Source organism: Megalopta genalis, chromosome 5, assembly GCF_051020955.1.
Source record: "Megalopta genalis isolate 19385.01 chromosome 5, iyMegGena1_principal, whole genome shotgun sequence".
Taxonomy (NCBI): Eukaryota; Metazoa; Arthropoda; class Insecta; order Hymenoptera; family Halictidae; genus Megalopta; species Megalopta genalis.
In genome coordinates, this window is record NC_135017.1 from 4,420,829 (window position 1) to 4,443,649 (window position 22,821).

General features: G+C 33.2%; 1 protein-coding gene and 1 long non-coding RNA gene across 5 annotated transcripts in view; one reads left to right on the forward strand and one right to left on the reverse strand.

Annotated features, from left to right (window-relative positions):
* Positions 1 to 22,821, reverse strand: part of LOC117219696 (uncharacterized) — a 129,479-nt gene that overhangs the window by 9,422 nt on the left and 97,236 nt on the right. For all 4 annotated transcript variants that reach the window (XM_033469038.2, XM_033469046.2, XM_033469063.2 and 1 more), the window contains 2 exons: positions 8,799 to 8,892; positions 1,477 to 1,762 (listed from right to left, as the gene is read on the reverse strand). In XM_033469038.2, the coding sequence (XP_033324929.1) occupies positions 1,477 to 1,762; positions 8,799 to 8,892 (380 nt within the window). The remainder of the gene's footprint in view (positions 1 to 1,476; positions 1,763 to 8,798; positions 8,893 to 22,821) is intronic.
* Positions 18,743 to 22,821, forward strand: LOC143259444 (uncharacterized). The gene is made up of 2 exons (XR_013033342.1): positions 18,743 to 19,282; positions 22,321 to 22,821. It is a non-coding gene; the product is annotated as an uncharacterized LOC143259444 (long non-coding RNA).

The following is a 22,821-nucleotide window of genomic DNA, read 5'->3' on the forward strand; positions in this document are numbered from 1 at the left end:
GAATTGACCCGGCATCCGCCATCCGAGAGTTAAATTTGTTACATTTTCGTTTATTTATTGTTTTCAGCCGTTCGCTAAATTTCTAATCATAGAATCAACATTGTTCCAATTTCAATCGAATTGAGTTTGGTCGATTTGTATAAACAACCTGTTTATAACATTGTCGTAAACAAGCATCGAGGCTTATTGAATTATTCGAAACGAAATGTGGCAGCGTATTGTATTTGCGTGCTCAAGAAAAATTCAAAAAGTCCGCGCGCTTCTTCCTACTTGTCAATAAGCTCCCCCCACCCCCTCGCCCACTAGCCGACGGTTCAGTGTCCTAACGACCGTTGTATTATGATGTAAAGCCGGGGACATCGGTATGTTTCATGCCCAAGCGGACTTTCTACTACAATGAGAGACGAAAATTAGGCTGGTCGAGAGCGAAATATAAATGGTGGTTAGGATCCTCTCGAGTTATCCTGCCGAGACGGGGATAAACCAGTGAAATCTGGTATTACTGGCTCCACCGGCCGACGCAGCTGGAACGAAGGAGCAGAAAGGAGAGAGGGACAAGGTTTCGAGATTATAGAGAAAAGAAAAGGAATAAAAGAGGACACACCGTAACTGAATCTACAGGAATACCGATTCAAAAAACCTAACACGGTTAAACACGTACCACCTTGTGGCGCAAACGGTTCTCAATATTGTTCAACGTATACGAACTTTTCAATCAAGTTCCACGGAGGAATCCGTCTCGGAATTAATCGACCAAGAAAGACGAGCTGAAGTGCTGTTTACTTAACAAACATCTGTTTCGTAACTAACGCGAGCGCATCAATGAAAACTAGCGGTTATTACCAAGAACGTTTCGCTTGAACTAGATCTCAAATTGCATATGGGACGGTTATTTTAGATTCACAGAGACCTACGGTTCGGAATATCAGGGTGATATTCGGCGCACGATTTAACGCCGTGGCGCAAGGCAACTTGTAAATCAGAAAGATTAAAAGAACGAATAATTTCGCGTGCAAAAACGGACAGAAAAGTGTTCAAAGAATTTTGAAAAATCATCTCCGTTCGGTTTTTCGTTACGCCCCTTATCGTACCTTATGAAAACACGAACGACCGTTACGAATTTCGAAACCGTATACGAAGAACAGTGCCGCGCGTTTCCCACCTACTTTTGCCTAGATAACCGCCCGACGGTTCACCATAACTTATCACAGGGAACCACGGAACACTGCGATGCACCCAAAACGACAGTTCAGCGGTTTTCGAAACAGATTCGCTCCGGAACGAACGGCATATTTTCGACCTGTTTTTATGTGAGGAATTCGGCTGACAACCCCGGAAGCGTGCCAAACGTCATGTGCGCTGTTGCTCCCCGGCAAACGGCGGGTTTTTCGAACAAAAAAAAAAAGAAAAAGAAACAAAGACAAAAGAAAAACAAGAACCAGGAAAAAAAGGGAGAAAGAAGAAAGGTGTACCAACCTGGCCGTTGCACAACGCATACTGCGCCGGTGAGTGAGGCGGTGGATAAGGCGGCGGAAACTGCCATGCGAATTGTTCCGCGGTGCCGTTCGCCGCGTACACGTTGTCCTGTTCGATACCCGGAGTGCCCAGGTCCGTGGACGTCGTTGTAGTCGACATCTGCGTGCAGCATCCCTCGACGGAGTACGAGGACGCGACGATCGTCGAGATCGGCGACGTCGCCGTCTGCACGACGGTTGGCTCCGGGTGAACGGCATTCGAGTGATCCTCCCTTTTCCGCAGCTTGCTGCGGACAAGGCGAATCGCGATCATCGTCCCGTTGCTCCCGACCATCTTTCTTTTGTATCTCAGGTACAGCTTCGAGAGCTTCACACGAAACGCGCTCAGCTTCGCGATTGAAAACTCTCCGGGCAGAGAGTTGCACACAAAAACAAAAACACTGGGAACAGTCTTTGTTCTCTCTCTCTCTCTCTTTCTCTCTCCCTCTCTTGCTTTCTAGCTGTCTCGCTCTCTCACATCAAATTTCATCGCGAGAACCACTGACGAATATTTCCTTCGCTTCTCGCAAGTTGCCACCACTGACTAGCTTTGTGAACTTCTAGCTGCTAAACGAATCCCTGGTGTGGGAGACACCACTGAGCTGTCAGCAGAGCGTATTTCGATTGCTCTGCCGTTAGCAACACTACCCGGCTTCTCTCACTACCGAAGGCAGCGCGAGCAGAACTCACTCTGGCGACTACCTCGTGCTGTTCATTGCACTGCCGACTCGGGTCTGAGCCGGAGGATGGCACGCGCCCCTATTTTATGGACGCGAGGTGACGTCACCGGCCGGCCGGACGCGATTGGACGGCGCCGAGACCGCCGTCCAATCGCGCCCCGCCGGTCATGGAATTCGAACGGGACACGAGCAGGCCTTGTTGTTGTCGTCATACCTGCGAGACGCAGGAAGGCGAGAGACTTTTCGAAATTAGGAACAATGGCTTTAAATAACCTGGATGGTATTGACGGTCGGCCGATTCCGCAGTTCGAGGGGGCTGCTCGGGGATGGCTTGAAAGGGTGGATTGTTCAAAGCTTCCGCGAACGTGGCCTTAACCTTTCGAATGAGCCGATGGGAATGGGACTTTAGGCGTTTTTGGGGGGACTTGGGGCGATGGGTCAGGTAATTTACAACGGTGTCGGATGTCGAGATGGAAAACGATTTAATGTTTGTTCAACGAAAATGTTTTTAATTGTTATCTTTTTTTACGTTATTATAATAATAATTATTAATTTTACATTAGAAGTTATATTTGAATTTTGTATAACAACTCATTCATTTGTATAAAATGATAGAAAAATGTAAGATTTATAAATATATTTGTAACAGAATTAAAATTATTTATGTAATTATGTAAGTGTTATAAATTTTTATAACGTTACATGAAAATATAAGATTTGTAAATAAAATTTTAAGCAAATTAAATTTTTCTATATATTTTTAATATACGTATGTAAATTTAGGTTTATATTTTAATTTGTAATATAAAGTTATGTAAAAATATAAGATTGAAAATATAAAATATATTGTTATGGCTTTTGTTTTCAGTTGAAATTTTGGTGATTTGAAAGTAGTTTTAACAAGTGATAACTGTTTCGAAGTATTTTTCGCTATTTGGATTATTTGTTGTTTTCGTTATTTTTGTAAGCGTTTTTTGTTATCGAAATAAAGACTATTTCATCGAAAATGAGTGAATTTTTAATGTAAGCATGCATTATACTAAAAATTATGAAAGGATTAGTTGAACACAGTTTTCTCATCGTTGTAAAGTAATGTAAGTTGTCTACTTTTAAAACTTGGTAGGTTCTGTCTTACAAAAATATTCTATTTATAAGTATAAACTAAAACTGAATTACTTTGAAGTTTATTCAATGGTTTATATCTATAGAGATCTATAAATAGAAAACTAGCTAAGAGGGTTAGAGGAATTACGAAGATTAGAAATATTTTTGTAATTTTTATAAGACATTGCAATCAGTCATTGGAATTGATACTGCCACTGCTAATTCCTCGTATCGTTCCTCATTAAGAGTTAATCTAAATCCGATTTTCTTTGTAAGGAGACGTGACGTTTTATCAGATGTTAGTATCCTAAATTTAGTTTAAGCTTGTTATTGTACCCACAAATAGATCTGTTCTATCTTAAACAATAATCGTAGACTTAATTAATTAAAAATTTCCAAGGTATGTGTGTTTTATCAGATATTAGTTCTACACTAAATTTATTGTACACATTTATAAATTTTTCTTATTGAACACACACACTAAACATATAATATTAATCTATATACAATAATATTAGATTTAATTAGAAATCTTATAGAATTAAAAATTTTAATCAATTGAAAATATTATTTGATTATAAATTTTAATCAATTGAATATTTTATTCAAATAAAAATCGTGCTGAATTAAAAATTCTATTGAATTATAAATCGTGTTGAATTAAAAATTTTATTAAATTAAAAATTTTATTTTATTTGATATAACATCGAAGATCGCGTTCTTTGTACAAAGTTAATTTTATTTTCTCCATTGTGTTCCATTGAGCTTTGAACATATACATTGAAGTGCACACCTTTATGGATCATGTGGTTACCAAGTGATAAAAGAAATGATCGTAAAGAAACGTGTTTTCCTCGTGTTCACGCAAAATCAAGTGTGGCTAATTATACGAAGAAATTATGAGTCAGTATTCAAGTATTGACAGTATCACGTGAACTAAGGATACAATAATCAGTAACTCGACATTGAAAATGCATTACGATATTGAAAGTTATCGAGCACTTGCAAAATTATTTTCAAAAACCTGCAGCGTTTGCAAAAAATTCATGGTAAAAATATTTCTTATATAATATATTTCTATAATATAATATAATACTTATTTTTATTACTTATTACTTCATCTATGGTATAATATGAATAGTACTTGTTTCTATAATACTTCTATAATATTATGTAATTCTTTTTTCTATAATATTTCTATAGTATTATGTAATACATCTTCTTTCTACATATCATTTATAACAATATATAATACTTGATTCTATAATATTTCAGTAATATAATGTAAAACTTTCTCTGTAATGCTTTTAGCTATATTTGAGAACGAGCAGTCTTTAAACTTTTCGAAAAATTACAAGAAGCATTTCCATTGAAACTGATGCGTTCCTTTCCCATTTAAATATTTATATTCCGCAGATTATCGAATGTTTCAATTGACTGTCCCAGAAAATAGAATTTTTAATTATCTATTGAAAAGTATTAGGTCACTTATTTCAAAAAAGAAACGTCTCTTTAATTAATCATTTTTATTCATATGTTGCTCAGTACTTTTTTTATAAAGAATTAAACACTGCGTCCAACAATATATTCGGAATTACAAGATCTAAAAAAAAAGAAGAAAAAACAAAGTTCATCTTCATACGACCCCCATACACTCGCCCACACGTGTCAACTCGCACGTGTCAAACTTTTCACCCATCGCAAGCCATTGAATTCTTATTTAAAAAATTGTTTAATACCACCAACGGTTTCGAAGATTTTCGAACAATTGACTCAATTGAGATATCGGGAATCGCAGTGTCACGAAACGCAATGTTGAAACAACCGATGAAACATGCTGCAGATGAACAACTATCTCAAGAGCCGCTCTTCTGTTTAATTGTTTGCATGGAGCAACGTCGTAAATAGATATCGGTATCGGTAGCCGTATCCGTGACTAACCACTTCCGTTCAGCTAAGTGTAACACACTCTTCTTCTTTCTGCGCGTCTCCCGTTGCCGCTGACCAATACATTATTAAGAAATTATCGATGTCTTTCTAGTTTTCAGTCATCGCGATGAAACATGACTCACCGTGCCATTCTACGTATATCTCTGTCGCGTAACGTACGCGTCGATAAACATTGCCGTCTTCCAAATGGGAATTCACCGCGACGCCTCGTTCGCGGGTTTTTTCATTCGAGCACCACGCGTTAACGATCGCGACAAATTGATTCTTCGCTACATCGGACGACTTCTCGTGCGAAACTCTACGAGACCTAAGGAATACAAATTTTTCATCGGAGGCTCGGTTCCCGAGTAAAACGCGTTTCAAAATTCGGCGCGCGCGAGAGCTGCTGAAGCGCGAAAGTCGATGGCAGCTTTCAACGCAGATTTACTCGGAAACGAAGCGTCGTACGAAGAAAACGTGTTACCTATTTTTTGTTCTTTTTCGTAGGAGGAATAACGTAAGCTAATTATTCTCGCGATTCGGCGGATGGAATCGCGAGAATTTTTAACCGTTTAACTTGACGTTTAACCTGACGCTTTTTTCTAATACATTATTAGCGGAAAATGATCGAAAATGGCTCACAGTCCCAATTCGATGAAGATGTGGCAGCATTGATCGTAATGTTTATCTAGCTCACACGCTCTGTTTGCAGTGATACAAGTCGTCGTGCAAAGAGATGCGAATGCATTAATCGACGCCGCTTGTTCAACGGTGAATCGTTGGTTCGGCGAAGGCGATAGATAAAGAAATACCGGAAAAAGAAACGAGAATCCCAGTGTTAATAAGATTAAGAAGCCTTCAGCGGAAGCGTATCTATAGAAATAAAAGATTCCCCGGTTTCCGTTCGCGGCGCGGAATTCGTACGCGCGAAATCGAACGTACGGGGAAACCTTTGCGTGAAATCTTGATTATGCGCGAGTTCCGGCGACCAGGAAAACCTAGAGACGGCAAAACCGCGATAACATCATTTATTGGGATTTATCCTGAAATTCTTTTATAGATTATAGGATTTCCGTGTTCCGATCACGCGACGTCGCACGTGATATGCGGTCAAAACGTCTAAAATGTTATCAACAAAATATGCTGTTATGCATTTCCATATGTATACGTTCGCACCGCCGCGAGAAAATATATGCCGCTGTATAGTAAAGTCTGTGGTATAATTTTGTACTAGTCAAACTTGTCTAGCTAGCATAGTGGCAACATGAAAAATTCTGCAATGTGAAGATTCGCCGACGTTGTTGTTTCTAATAAATGTTGTTCAAACGTGCATGAACATTCATGATGTTGCAAAAATAAATATCACTGCATTCAGTAGTGTTCGTAGAATTATTCTATATAAAGTACGTTCACCTAACTTTCATGATTACTGCACGAAAAATTCTTCAATGAGAAGATCCGATAATACTGCTGTCACCGATAGCGAATACTGCACTTCTTCAAAAATTGTTTAAGTGTAAACGAACGTCCATAATGCAACAAAAATATGTGTCACTCTGATCGTTAGGATTTGTAGAATTATACTACGTTGATCACACGTATCCTGTGTTTATAGTTGCAGCACAAAAAATTCTACTATGTGAAGAATTGATATAATTGTTGTTTCCGATGGTAGAGACACTGTCTCTATTGAAACATTGTTTAAACATATATAAATGTTCATAATATTACAAAAATATATATCACTGTATTTGGCAGAGTTTTTAGAATGATTCCACGTAAGACACATCTACCGAATTTTCATAGTTGTAGCACGAGAAATTCAACAATGCGAAGATTCGATAAAGTTACTCTCTCCATTGACGGAGTCTGTCTATCTTAAAAAATTGTGTAAACATACATGAACATTTATAATGTTAGAAAAATAAATACCACTGTAATCGTTAGAGTTTGTAAAATTATTCTACTCAAGGTACATTAGCTTAGATGTCATAGTTACAGCACAAAAAATTGTACAATGTACAGATTCGGTAAAATTGCAAAATCCGATGTGACTGAGTCTGTCTCTCTCAAATAATTGTTTAAACATATACGAACGTTAATAATCTCACAAAAGTGTATATCACCGTATTTTGTATGCCTTGTAGAATTATTTTTCGCAAGGCACATTTACGTAGTTATCAAAATCTCGAGAAGCAAAGAATTATGGAAAAAACTGTTACGAAAACTTATAGAAAAACGCCGTTAAATATTACGATGCTGATGTCTTTCGTGTGAATATTGAAAGTCGGAGAAGAATTGAACTTGTTAAAATTCGTTAGGGAGTCATTACAGTCGGTACTCCCACATGTGAGAAAGGATTCGTGCGAAAGTAGATGACAGAAGCGGGAGAGAGAGTGAGACGGAGCATTCCGCTGTCGACCCTAATTGGATTGAACTTTAGTAGGCGAGCACACGCGATTTGTTGATGCACGTCCAATTAAAATGTGATTAATGCTTGGAGCCACGATTAAATTCTATCCAATTGCGAGCTTTCTATCTCCTTTCCGTCTCGTTCCTCCTTCGTCCGCGGTTAACTCCGCTACGGGATCTAATTAATCCGACTGATCCAACCGATCTCGATCCTAGGTTTCGTAGATCGAGGGTCCGCCAAGGAAGCTCTCGAAGCTGTTTCATTTGCCAAGAACAACAAAAATTTGTTGGAGCAGGTCGTGACAGTTCTGACGGCTCTGATAAATATTGCTAAATACTTTGCACCTGAGATACCAACGCTGGGTTCAATGCATCGTTCGATTTTATTTTCGACTGTGCTTGAAACACCGTCGTTGGACAGCGTATTTTTGGACAATGGACAGCAGATTTTTATGCAAATTCTCGTTCGCGTGACAAATACGAGAATTCTTCGTCTGAGACACAAGTAATAATCGATTTTACTTATTAACAAATTCAGCTGAAATCGATAAACTGTTATCAATTTTATCTAATAATAAAATCGTCCATTTTACGTAGATTATTATGTTATTAAATAAAATTGGTACATAAATTTATTGCATATTATGTTGATTATTTTATTATTAGCTAGTAAATCAATCTTTTTTTCAGCATTTATTTTATCTTTAAAATAAATTAAGCCAAATAAAATGGCTTGCTATATCAATCTTATTAATGAATAAAATAATCTACATTAAAAATCTAATCGATCAATTACTTTATCGATACACAAAATTGATATACAGATTTATTTTAATCGTTCAAATTTATCTTGTGTAGATAGTTTTATCGATAAATAATAGTGATGTACTAAGCTAAATTTATTTTATGTAGATTGGCTTAGTACATTATTATTATTATTTATCGATAAAACTATCTGCACAAGATAGATTGGAATAAATAAAATAAATCTGTATATCAATTTTGTGTGTCGATAAAATAATTTATCTCAATTCTTATGTATCAATAAAATCGATTTTATATCATAATCTCAATTATGTATTTCGCATTATTTGCACTGATTTATTAATAACGAAATGCATAAAAATCCGCAGTTTAGTTATGATGGTTGTTGCAATACCTGATAGTTACGGCCAGTAGGACGATAACGACGCCTACCAGCACCATAGCAATCAGCACCCCGCATATCATGTACACGCTGTCCACAGGAGGATCTGCAACAAACAAGAGTTTAATTGTTTTCTCTTTGTTTCATTCGCATATTTATTGTTTAACGTATTTATTTCTAGAATTTAGTTTTTAGTTTATCAATTTATTTGTTTTTAACCATTTATTAATCTACGTATTTTCAAATTTACCTGTCCACTTTGTCATTGACTTTTTACATTGACTTATTTATTTATTAATCAGTCGTCAAAAGCGTTCTTTTTACCAAATGTGTACAATATTATTAAATTTGCATTAATCATTGCAATTATTGTTCTTAGTGGGGAATCTTTTTTTCGGAAGTGATAGTAATTAACGTTGACACATAATTTTATAAATAAAACGACCGACTTAACATTTCTCAGCTTGAACATGGCATGTCAAACGTCTACCACGTTATAGCATCGAAATCCGTTGAATATAATTAAAAAGATCTGTTGAATATAATTAACCATGAATTGATAAAAAAAGGTGGATTTAAGGTCAAGGGTTGACTCGCAGAGATTACTTTTAATCTTCGGATTATTAATCGAGTGTATAAATATACCGAACATAATATTCTTTCATAACGTTTCACAGCTTCGCGATATCGTGCTTCGCAGGGAGTTGGAAAAAAACTGACCTCCAATCGGCAATCTGGATTATTTTGAGCAGCCATAAACCGATAATAAGCGTCACTTTCTTTACGTTTTTTTTATATCTTCCAACAACGTCCTTAATGGAATGTTCGAAGATTATTCACACGGACTGATTAATAATACTGTCTAGAACTGGTGGAAAAATGATTCCACAAATTTAATATGTTGTTGAAAATCTAGTTTACTATTTGGTAACATTTTAAAGGTATAATTAACGTAACAAAGAATCCATAACAATATTTTTCGGCCACTTGTTGCATTGTTTTAAATAATTGTTTTCTGATGCAAATTCAGAACTGTTTTTCTACTGTGTAATTATAGATTCCGATCTTTATTTAAATAAAGGCAGGAAAATGAGCCACTATTTCTTTTTATTAATGATCCTATATTTTTAATAAAATTTTTGATACACACACACATAAAATACTGGTTTATTTTACAATCTTCGTTTAAATAAAATTCTTTTAGTCTTGGAACATTCCAATTAAGAATGTTATTGGGAAATAGGAAAATAATATATTATAAATATTACAAATAATACTACATATAAATTTATGAATATAAAAAATATATATATATTTTTTTCATATTTCTTTATACATATATATTTATATGCCCGTCAAAATTAAAGCAAATATAAAGAAACGAAATAAAGTTAATTTCTCGTTAAGGAGGATAACAACCGTATTATTACAACACGCTGTGACGTCACTTTATCTGTGAGTACGTCCGGAAAAATCCGAACGTTCATTTATCCTCGTTCGAAGATACATATTGGCTTTTAAAATTAGCTTGCCCTATGTCGCCGGTAACCAATACAGCGTCGACCATATGTGACGACATGGCCGATCCAACGTTTGCCGTATGTGACGCCATAAACTTGCATTATGACGTTGCCGTGACGATGCTATATATGTAATGCGGTTTTCTTATTTTTAGATATCGATCAGAGGTCAGGCACATCGTGCCTGTACCATCATTGAAAAAAAAGAAAGAATGGAACATAGTTGCACGCGATAATCTCATTAACATTATTTGCAATTTTAACATTTTCCTTAAACAAGATTATCCGAACTCGACACAAATAATTAAACAAAATTGATATAAATGTAGTATCAGCAATCTTAAGAAATTTGTTGAACGCGGACAGTGGACAGAGTTACCATTTTAAATAGGCAAGGCTGTTCTCCAAACTTTGTTCAGAACATATCTTTTTACCAAAAATTTATGTTGATATTTTGCAACATTCACATAAATTAAGAATATACTGTTTCGCCAAAATTGCATAGTTAAAATAGTGAACGAAATTGTCCATTGACTCTAGAAAATATCTGTACGCTTTGATTTTTAATGAATTAATTAATTTAACCGTTGTCGCGTGAACTGTTATAATTTCTTAAACAAATGTCGTACAATAATAAACCAGGAGTTCCTGAAAGTAATACAATTTTGAAACACCCTATATAACATGTTTCAGCACGCCGATGGACGGTAGCATTTGTAAAATATTCCAATTCGATGACAACATTTATCTAATCAAAGTAAAAAAATTAGTATAGATCAGTAGATTCTTTCTCGTAGTTTTGTTCCGTAACTGCAACCGATTTCAAATACGGATTGATCGGATTACGAACAGCCGCTTTTACGGGTTACACAGAGCCGAGCACGGTTATATACTATTATGTGTATTTACCTGCTAATATCCGGCTATTGTAACCTTCCTTTAGTAACCGGATTACTGATTGATTTATGTTACGCGCGATTTATGTATAATCTGCTCTCTGAACGACTTTGAAGCCGCTCTCCCGCGGGACACTGTGAGTTACCGTAACCTGGTTTGGATAATAATTGGAATATGGTTAGGTTATTTTAGGTTATGGTTAGGTTATGGTTAGCTTCGAGCTTTGAAATGATACCAAGTTTATTGTCTGACGACTCGTTCTCACAAAATTATGACAGTTCGAGTATCGACAATTTATCGATAAATATATGATAATATATATATATATATATATATATATATATATAATAATAATAATAATAATTATATATATATATATATATATATATATATATATATATATATATAATAATAATAATAATAATAATAATAATAATTATTATTATTATTATTATTATTATTATTATTATATACATATATATATATATAATAATAATTATTATTATATATATATATATATATTATATAATGATAATAATTTAAAATTCCGTGTAGAAAGGAGGCATCGATTAATTTTAGAAAGTAATAAACCGAGTAGCGGAGAGAACAAAGTAGTAGTAGTAGTAGTCAGAGATAGCACTGAAACGAAGCAGCAATTTTCAAAACAGACAATCCAATTGGCAGAAAACACGTTAGCAGAGAAAGAGAAATTAATTCAAGAGAACAAGTAACAGAAACACAATCTATCTGATAACAGGATAGCAATGAAACAAAGTAGCAACAGTCAAAGTCGAAGAAGAATAACAGCAAAACTAAAGTAGTAGAGAAACAAAGTAACATGGAGCGAGAACTCGTAAGAAGAACGCAAGAAAACAAAATTATGTCAAAAAACAAGGTGGCAAAGTAGCAAAAGAAATAAAAATTAAAAATTAAATGTGTAGAAGTTTTCTGTCTTAGTTTCTCTGCCTGCTATATGATATAAAATCATATTAGGAAAAAAAAGTGAAGAGAAAGAATAACGGAAATTATAACGGATCGAAAATTGAAAGTTGACATAGTTGAGACTCCGTACGATTGTTCGGCGAATAAAATTCGTTCAAGTGATTTCACTCGGGAGAGGAAAGGGGGGGGGGTGAGGTACAGCAAAATTCGACTACGATGTAATCATTTTGAATGTCTTTCTCTATCGTGGCTTTCCTACGGATCCCCTTTTACATCGTAACGTGGCGTCAGACGACCGTGTCCTACATCGAGCCGAAGCAAAGTGAATGGTTGCGATGCTATCTTACTCTCTATTCTATCCCTCTTTCGCGATCTCTTACAACTCATGACAATTCTTCTTCTCTCTTCTTCTTCTTCGTTTAGTCTATTTCTTTATCTGTTCTGTTGGACTTCCTGGAACACGATGTAACCTCAGTCCGCATATTTGTCAAATTCTACTGGCCTGTACACGCATATTTATGTACAGTAAATTCTCCCTAATTGACGCACAGATTGTTTACGAAAATGGACAATTTGGGAAGATTATTCGAGCCTACCGGCTTGTTTTTATATAGTTACCGATTGATATAAGTAAGATATATAATATAATATATAATATATATATAATAATATTAATAATTTTAATAATAATAATATAATAATATATTAATAATATTAATATAATTATATAATATATAATATATATAATAATATTAATAATTTTAATAATAATAATATAATAATATATATAATAATATTAATAATTTTAATAATAATAATATAATAATATATTAATAATATTAATATAATTATATAATATATAATATATATATATATATAATATAAATATATAATATAATAGTATCTCCTCTTCCAAAATTGCCCATTTTTGTGTAGAATCTGAGCGTCAATTAGGAAGAATTTACTGTATTCGTTTCTCCACGCAAAAATTGAACAATTTTGTAGAGACATTCCAGCGCGTTTAAAACGAATTAAGCATTAAAACACCGTTCATTTTAAGTCTTTTAGTATACTAATTGGAATCGTCAAATTTAGAAGTAAAAAAGAGCTTACACGTTCTTGTCGTATATCTATATGACCATCAAATGTTAACCGATAACATTTTTATGACAGTAAAAACGTACGGTAATGTTCGCATTCCTGTCGATTGATTTTTTCTAAAGTCAAGGCCACCTGACGGTCGCTGCGCCGCAGGTCGTTGATCTCGTATCGACATCTGCACAATGTTGCAAACTACGGGACACCTTGCCTCGTTCAAAAATATCGAGGTGACCTTGACTCTTTATAGATTAGTAGCATATTTTTGGAGATCTTAAACGTTGCGATTTATAACCGATGCGAAACACATCGATTGTACCTTGAAAATATTGTTATGTTACATCGTTGAAAGCTTTTAGTGAATCGTGCACGCCGTTTCAATGGTAACACTGTATTATTTATTCCAAGGCGAGTCGTTCGCGACACAAATCGGATTCGTAGAATCATTTTCACTTTATACTGTGTGTTTTCAGTAAATATATTGTATGTATATGTAATATAATAGATAATAGATATATAGATATATATAGATATATGTAATATATTATAATATAATATATATATATATAATATAGTAGATATATATAATATAGTAGATATATTTTGTTTTATATGCATTATGAATTTTTTTTACATGTATATGCTTCATATAAAAATTAATGAACCGATAATGTAAAACTTTGTTGCAATAAAAAATATTATGTAGTCTCCCTATGAATACATAATTTGAGTTTTTATAATGTAAATTATATTTTGTAATCGAATTCACGTCGTCACGATGTTACATTTTTTACAGTTCGCGCCGTTACAATGCTACATTGTCATACTATTTACATTGCCGCACCGCCACGATGCCACATTGTTGCATAATTCGTAGCCTTGTGCCGTACAGTGCAACATTGTTACACTATTTACTTCATACGTCGTAACAATCTTGCATTGTTACACTGAATTCTATCTTTTGCACTGTCTCACGTTATTACATCGTTTTCGACGTCAAACTGCGTTTTACAGTGTTACATCGCAATATCGTCGTTACATTATGCCACGCCACTGCAATTCTACATTATTACATTTATTTCTATATCTATATCGTTATTCTGTTATATACTCCCATAGCTCTACATTTTTTCAGAAAGCCACATCATTATGTAATGTAAATATAAATTGCATAACGTAATGCTCATCAAGCAACATGAAAATTAGAACAGAACGAGCAAAGTTGCAAAAGGGCAAAATATTTCACAATTTGTATTTTCATTTTATTTTGATTATTTTCTACGGTGCGCGCATTACAATAATAACATAATAACGCAACATTGTTGCAAAACAGTAATCTGGCCTTTTGAAACAATGAAGAGTTACGAGGGGAACATCGCAGAACAACAAAATAAATATAGAAATCGATTCAGCAGTGTAGAATTTCGGTGGCGTAGAATAATGTGACAACAATGTTGCAATCTATCAAAATAAAGCAAAAATGTAAACTGCATAACATAATGTTCGTCGAGCAAAATGTAAATTGGAACAGAACGAACAAAGTTGCAAAAAGGTATAGATCGTTATCGGCTGCTTTTTTTCACAATTCTCAATGAAGAAAGTCTAACCAACTGAGGATTGCGTGGCAAGTCAAATGAACGATCAGAAAGTATTATTCTATTTACGACCTTGTTATCCCTCATATTGTACATAAGCGTGTCTGAAATCAACGAAATTAATGCGCTAAGTAATCCACCTCGTACATATTAGGTATGCAAACGAACGGGGCGTTACTGTTTAGCCTACTTTTAATAGATCTTCCATGCGGATACAGAAATCACTATTTCGATCACGAGACGCAAGCCAAGGACGGTCTTTTGGCTTTGATACATTTTCAGGGAAACATAATATTTACATCTACATAAGTGCTACGCAAAATTCGATTAATTAGACGCAGATCATTATTATTGTAATTGGCAGACGTTGATAATGTACGTCACTCTCGGTTTTTCATATGTTCATTATCTATCCATTTCGCTGTGCTCAATTTGTAATTTTAGAATCTCAATGTAATTTACGAAGGACACATCTGCTACATTATTAACATAATTACCATACGTTCGTCATGAAAACAAATTTTTCCACTTTCGTGGCTTAATTAAATTTCATTTTACATTTCAAACTTAGCTTCGTGCACAGTATTTTCTTTAGATTCATGTTAATAAAAATATCATATAAAATATGGAACAAAATATAATATGATATAAAATATAATGTAAAATATAAAATAAAATTTAATATAATATAAAATATAAAATAAAATTTAATATAATATAAAATATAAAATAAAATATAGTATAATATAAAAGTAAAAATATATTTTAGGTTGAGATAATAATATTGAATATTGATTTGAATTTAAATTGTTAACTTAATAGCTTAATATTTAATATTAAATTCAATTTGAGATACTCGATTAAATTATTAATATTAGATAGTAAATTAAACAATTCAAGATATTAAGTTAAAATATTGATGTTAGATATTGAATTTATTGTAAGAAAATCTTCTATTAAATTAGATTAAGACCAGTGAGGAGAGATTTTATTTTATTGCGAGTAGTTTGTTTGAATTATTTAGAACTTTTAGTGGGCACAGTATTAAATTAGAATTAATGTTTGAGCGTATATTGCTTGAGAGGAGCTGGTGAAATAAATAATAGTGATCAATAAGCATTGTTAGGGAAATGTGCACCATCTGGTATTTCCAATTTGCAATTTGATGAATTCGTTTACGTCTACCGCACGAGAATATTCTGTGTGGTGCCGCGCTATACAACTATACTGTCTGAACATGTACCTACAGCTCATAAGGTCACGCTATTATAGGAAAGTGCCTATAATGTGACCAAACGTCTCTTCCTCTTGCGTTTCTCTTTCAAACAACGGTATTTCCAAAGTCCATGCTATTTTCAACAAATTTCTTTTCGTTTTCTCGTACCCTTCATGAGAATTGTACCGATTCCAATGTTCATGGAATTTTGTACGCAACTTCGTTAGAAACAGTCGGATCATGATGTACCTGGGCTCGTTTTAAAGCGCAAAATGTCTACTTTTGATATCCCTAACTTGTTCTTTTTTAAGATCTCCAGAGATTAGGATGACAGAGGGGGAGTGGAAATGTTTCTTTCCTTCAAAATTTTTGCAAATTAAAATGTCTCTGCGGAATTCAAAAAATTATAACATCGTGGAAAAGAATCGTACGATGATCTACCTAGACTCATTTTGAAGATCGAAACCTCTACTTTTAATTACTCCTAAGGTATGTTTTTATTTTCAATTTTTTACACAGGAAACTACATGGAAAAGTAAAAAATGTCTTTCCTTTCATTTTAATGTCTCGACGAAGTCCGACAACTTTAACCATCTGTAACTTTGTTAAAAAGAATTGCTTGGAGATGTACCTAACCTTATTTTAAAGAGTGAAGTCTGTACTTTACTTTACTTACCCCCCCCCCTCCTATCGTATTTCTCAATACAAATTGCTGGGGGTATTATATAACTTCTTTTCTAAAAATTCTGCCGACTTATATTATGTCACTAACGAATGTTGAAAAGTTTGCAACATCGTACGAGAAAATCGAACAACAATGTAGCTAGTCTCATTTTAAAGTCTAAAGTCTCTACTTTGAAAGTAAAATAACTAACAACTCCTCTCAAAATACGTTTACACTAGAAATAGGACAGGAAAAGCAAAGGTGGAATTTAAGCAAAATAATGCATTTCGAATAAAAATTAATTTCAACAAAATTATTATAATTGTTACGGTTATTTAGTAAATGATCTGATAAATGATTATAAATGGACAACATTCTATTAATATAAATGAACGAGATAATCTGATATATAAATAAATCAATAATAGTAATATGAATAATAAATAATAAAATAAACAAAAATAATGAGTAACAAACAAAAGACGTCTAAACAAAAATAATGCCTTCGATATAACGGACGCGCGAATTGCTGAAACGCAATCTACCAAAAATGCATAAGTCGCTAATAACCAACAGAGGTGGATGCGACTTGAAATAAATAAATTAAAAATCAAATGCATAATTAAAACATTTACATTTATGTGTTCCGTCAACTGACGTAAGAGTCACGCGTGCATAAAATACAAAGAACAGTACCATAACAATCGTACCGCCTGGCGCTGTTGTTTAGTTATCAAAGGTGCACTATAGTTTCTCGACGATGCACCAATTAGAAACTCTTTCCATAACATTACCGTTATCATTCGAACGACATATTGAACGCTGCCTATTGACTAAATTTCCGCGCGTGGCATTGGCAAATACTACGCCAAGATGGCTGCACTTGAAACCGGACACGTGTGTAAGGACGACCGACAGAAAGTGAACGACTAATTGACACAATGTCATCCGCGCAATTAAATGCATCGCAGTGTTTAGGAGCATCTTTTTGTCACGTCAATTCTTTCAATCGCATTAATTGCCTCTGTCGTTCGTCATTCGTCACATGTGTTCCATGATGGAAACGTATGTATCTCGATCCACTCCCAGTGCAAAAATTTAAGAAAAATAGGCGCACATACGTGTGTCAAAAGTAAAATTTTCATCCTTTAACCCTAGAAAGATAACCATATGACAACGTATGTAAAAGATAACCATACGCTTCAGAGGCGCATGCTTTTCTAAGGCGTCAATTTTATACTAACAATGGATATTTATTTAAGTTAATCTAGTCATTTTAAAGGTTTGGCATTATTGTAAAAATAAAATGCATTTATATTATATTTTTTTATATTTTAAGTAATTTTAAACTTAAATCACTAGACCTCTATGAAAAATTAACAAAAATCAACAGTCTTCGCAGGCGCCTCTGCGACGTAGGTTATCGTTCTCGGGTTAAAATGAGCCTAAGTAGATCATTATTACACTTTTTTCAACGAAGTTACAACTGCTTCAACTCTTCGTCATTCGCCACGTATGGTTCTTGATGGAATCAAGTGTATCTCATTCGATTCCTGGTGCAGCAACTTTTATAAAAAAGTGTTCACTTACGGTATTGAAAGTAGAAGCTTAACCCTTCAAAATGAGCCTAAGCAGATCGTTATCCTAGTTTCCTCAACAAATTCACATTAGCTCAAAGATGCACAAACTACTTCGTTCGTCACATGTTTCACGATGGAAGTGTGAGTATATCGTGCGATATCCAATGCAAAAATTTCTAGGAAAAAATAGGGACTTAATGATGTTAAAAGTAGAATCTTCGCCCTTCAAAATGAGCCTAAGTATATTATCATTACACTCTTCTCAACGAAATGACGACAGCTTAAATATCCGCAACCTTCACCATTCCTCACGTAATGTCCTTGATAGAAACATGTGTACAATTTGGCTCGATTCCTAGTGCGAGAATTTTTACAACAAACTGTACGTTTGGTGGCGTTAAAAGTAGAATCTTGAACTATCGAAATCAGTTTAGGTAGATCATCGTCCCAATTTTTTCTACAAAGTTACAATAACTCAGAGATCCATGTGCTCGCAATCCTTTGATTTTGATACAGCCGAGGTATGATTTATTGGGAAGCTAAATCTAGAAAAAAGTATAGTGATCGAAAAGACGTGCGTGTGTTGCACACAAGTGGCCGAAGAAGTGGATAGACCGCGGAGCAATAAATGTTCGATAGAAACAGCTCCAGACACGTTCGAGCCAATAAATCGAACTGTCACGGAAGATATACATAGTATGTATAATCGCGCCACTTTAAACATTAAAGCATGGATTACATTTTCGGTTACGATACTGCGATATTCCAAGAGAAATAATCTAAAACCAGCTCCACACCAAACGTTCTATAAAGCTGCAGACATAATAATACGGACTTACAACAGTCGTTCGAAGTGTTTAAGACAGCTCTCAGACAGACTTGTTGAAATCATGACGAATCATCAATTGGGAATAAACATTTCTGGAAACCGACAACGTTTTCGAAGCCAGCGGATCCTTCTTTTCCTGCATATATTGGAACAAGGTACAATTATATAAAAAAATTGGGTTTTGGTAATTTTAATAAATTGAAGATAATATAATAGTAGCTTGAAATTCTTGTAATGCTTTTAGCGTTTCTATTAAGATTTTCATAATTAGTGTTCCTAATAATATTTTAATAATTAGTGTTCTTAATAATATTTTAATAATTAGTGTTCCTAATAATATTTTAATAATTAGTGTTCCTAATAATATTTTAATAATTAGTGTTTCTAATAATATTTTAATAACTAGTATTCCTAATAATATTTTAGTAATTAGTGTTCTTAACAATATTTTAACAATTAGTGTTCCTAACAATATTTTAACAATTAGTGTTCCTAATAATATTTTAACAATTAGAGTTCCTAATACTATTTTACTCTTTTTATCTCATTAATATTGATTTGAATGCTTAGTTTAATACTTTAATTGCACAAACAGAAATGTTTCTAATAATATTATAACAATCAGTGTTTCCATTTTCGTAATATTTATTTTACTGTTTCTATTTAAGAAGTGCAAGTATTTGTTAGCGATATGATTTATTGTCCGTGACGACGGACAAACTTCAAACTCGAAGTTGTTCAGGTACTCGATAGGTTGCATTCATTGTCATACATTTGGAAAGTCTAAAATGCTTGACATCGTACTGTTATCTTGAAGAAGGATGGATCTGACGAAGGATTTCACGAAGGACTTAACCATGGAGTGGGCAAGGCAAGGGCACTTATCCCAGAACCGTTACAGGAAAAGTCCCATTTTTCTAACCATCCAAAATTTCTAACGTGTTTCTCGGTGCTTTTATCCCAATAATACTTATTTTAGGACATTCATTGCGAAAATGTAAGTGCCGATAATAATATTTTAACAACCACTTTTCCTGTTTTAATGATATTTCTTTGAATATTATTTAAATTATTTTTAATATATAATTAATAATTTAATTACGAAATAATATATATTATAATAAATCTATATATAATAATAGAACAATAAATATAAATAAACAATAGATGTATATATAATGTATAATTAATATATTTAATATATAAATATATTAAATATAAAATATTAATTTTATTTTACAAAATGTTTCAAATCTTCGTAGACCTATGTTTTTTAAACCGCTCGCATAATAGAAATGTCGAGTATTGCGACCGGCAAAGATCGGTAAAAACCAGTTAGAATGCCAGAGGTTTCGAGCGTTGTTCGACAGAATTTCGAGAGTATAATAATCGTTGCCAGAACGCTGGCAATAGAGCAGCCGCACGTGCGTCACAGCTTTAATTTTCGCGAGTTTATTATGAACGCCATCAGCTTCCAGAAACGTTTTAATTCAATTAGCGCGCACTGTTAACAGCAAAAGCTGCGCGGCCATGAATTCGCATTGTTTCTCTCGAGCTGATAAACACTGTCAGCTATTATGAACATCTTGGCAACTCGTTCCTCTCAAGGTAACGAGTTCTCAACAAAAATATATTCCACGTTTTCGTCGTTTCGATCTGGCAAGTGCAGAAACAAAACTATTTCACACGCTCCAATAAAAATATTCAATTTAATTTTAATAGAATTTTTGTTTCGCTTTTTCTTGTAATGAAAGCATTTGTTTAAATTTATCGACATAAAGATAGAGGAGGATTTGAGCATTGATCTTGCCGCCGTCTCGAAGAGAAAGTACCAGAAATGAATTCGAAGAGTATAATGAAATGGTAGCCAGCCAAATATTAAGAAATGATACGAAGAAAATAGAGAATCGTGTTATGAAATAATTTCGAATCTCTTTCTTCCAGTAGTAAGTGGCTAAATGTTATGAAATAATTCGAAGAAAATATGGTGTATTCAATTGGGAAATAATTTTAGATCTCTTTGATCCAAGTTTAAACTAATTTTAGATCTCGCTGTTTCGTAATTTTTAAATAATTTTAAATATCTTTGATATGATTATTTAGATTTTCGATGTTATTAATATCGCGTTTTGAATTCTTTTAATTAAATTTCGAAGAATTTTTATCTACGAGCTTGGATTTATGCTTATCGAAGTTCATTATACTTGTAAAGTTCGTCAAATAACAGCAAATAGTCGAACAATGCATTTTATTTTGAACGTTACATTAAATATTATGGTAATCCTTTTTTCATTTGAAATTTTTCATAATAATGGGAACATTACAATGATTTGAGAAAAGTCGATGAACACATAAACATCGATATAAAATGATCAAGAATTTACGAGTTCATCAATTTTTGAAGAAATATAGACAGAAATATTTATTTACAGTTCAGGAACCACAATGTTCATCCAGCAATTTTAAATAAGAATGAGAGAAAGTAAAGTTACACCAATATACTTCAATAAAAATATAGTAATGTTATTAAATGTTATTAATTATTAAATCTTGTAAAGTTAAAATTCATAATTCTGGTAAAGTTATACTAGTTACTAATTCTAATACAGTTCCTAATTGTTAATTCTAGTAAATATCTAGTTACTAAATATTAATATTGAAAAAATCATATTAGCTAATTCTAGTAAATATAAAAAGTTGCAAAATATTAATTCTGAAAAAGTCGTGCTAGCTATATTAATTTTAGTAAAGCTACTAATTCCTAAGTCCAGTAAATATCTCATTACTAAATACATATTAATATTGGAAAAGTTATACTAGCTATATATTAATGTTATTAATTCTTAATTCTTGTAAAAATATCTAGTTACGAGATAATAATTCTGTAAAAATTTTACTAGCTATATATTAATTCCAGTGAAGTCACTAATTCTAGTAAATATCTAGTTACTAAATATAAATATTGAAAAAATTGTACTAGCTATACTAATTCTAGTAAAGTTACTAATTGTTAATTTTATAAAATTCATACTGGTTAATAATTCCAGTAAAATTATTAACTCTTAAATATAGTATGGTTACTAATTTTATATTTTAGTAAAATCTATTCTAATTCTATTTATGAAAGTTGCTAATTTAAAATATTTCAGTTAATAATTGTTTGAAATAATGTTAGATTTCTCTGTTTTGCAAGGAAATTGATGGGACTAGCTAGAAAATTCTCCCCGGAGGTTGGCTCGAGAGTGTACATTCTTCCTTCAACGTGAACGAATCGATATCCACGGTATAATGGACGTATGCAGTGTTTCTTCTGCAAGTTCAAAGGTTGCCGACTTCTACTCCATGTATTGATCATCCTCGGGGTGGAAATAAATAGATATAGATGTTATTGGAGCAGGCGAAACGAAATTTGACGAACGTCCAATTGTTAACAACGATTTTTCACATCAATATTAATATCGATATTTGATCGAACGAATTGTTCGTCGTTCCAATTATTTATACAAGTTACGTGAAAAATGTTTTCATTAATAATAGAGTTAAATGAAATGCTGTAACTCATTGTATGTACACATGGTGTCTATAAAAATGTAACAATTAATATATTTGTCTTTTCTATTTATAAGACACAGAGTAGGGATGAAGAGGCATAGTCATTTTGAATTTGCTTTTATAATAAAGTATCTTCCACAAA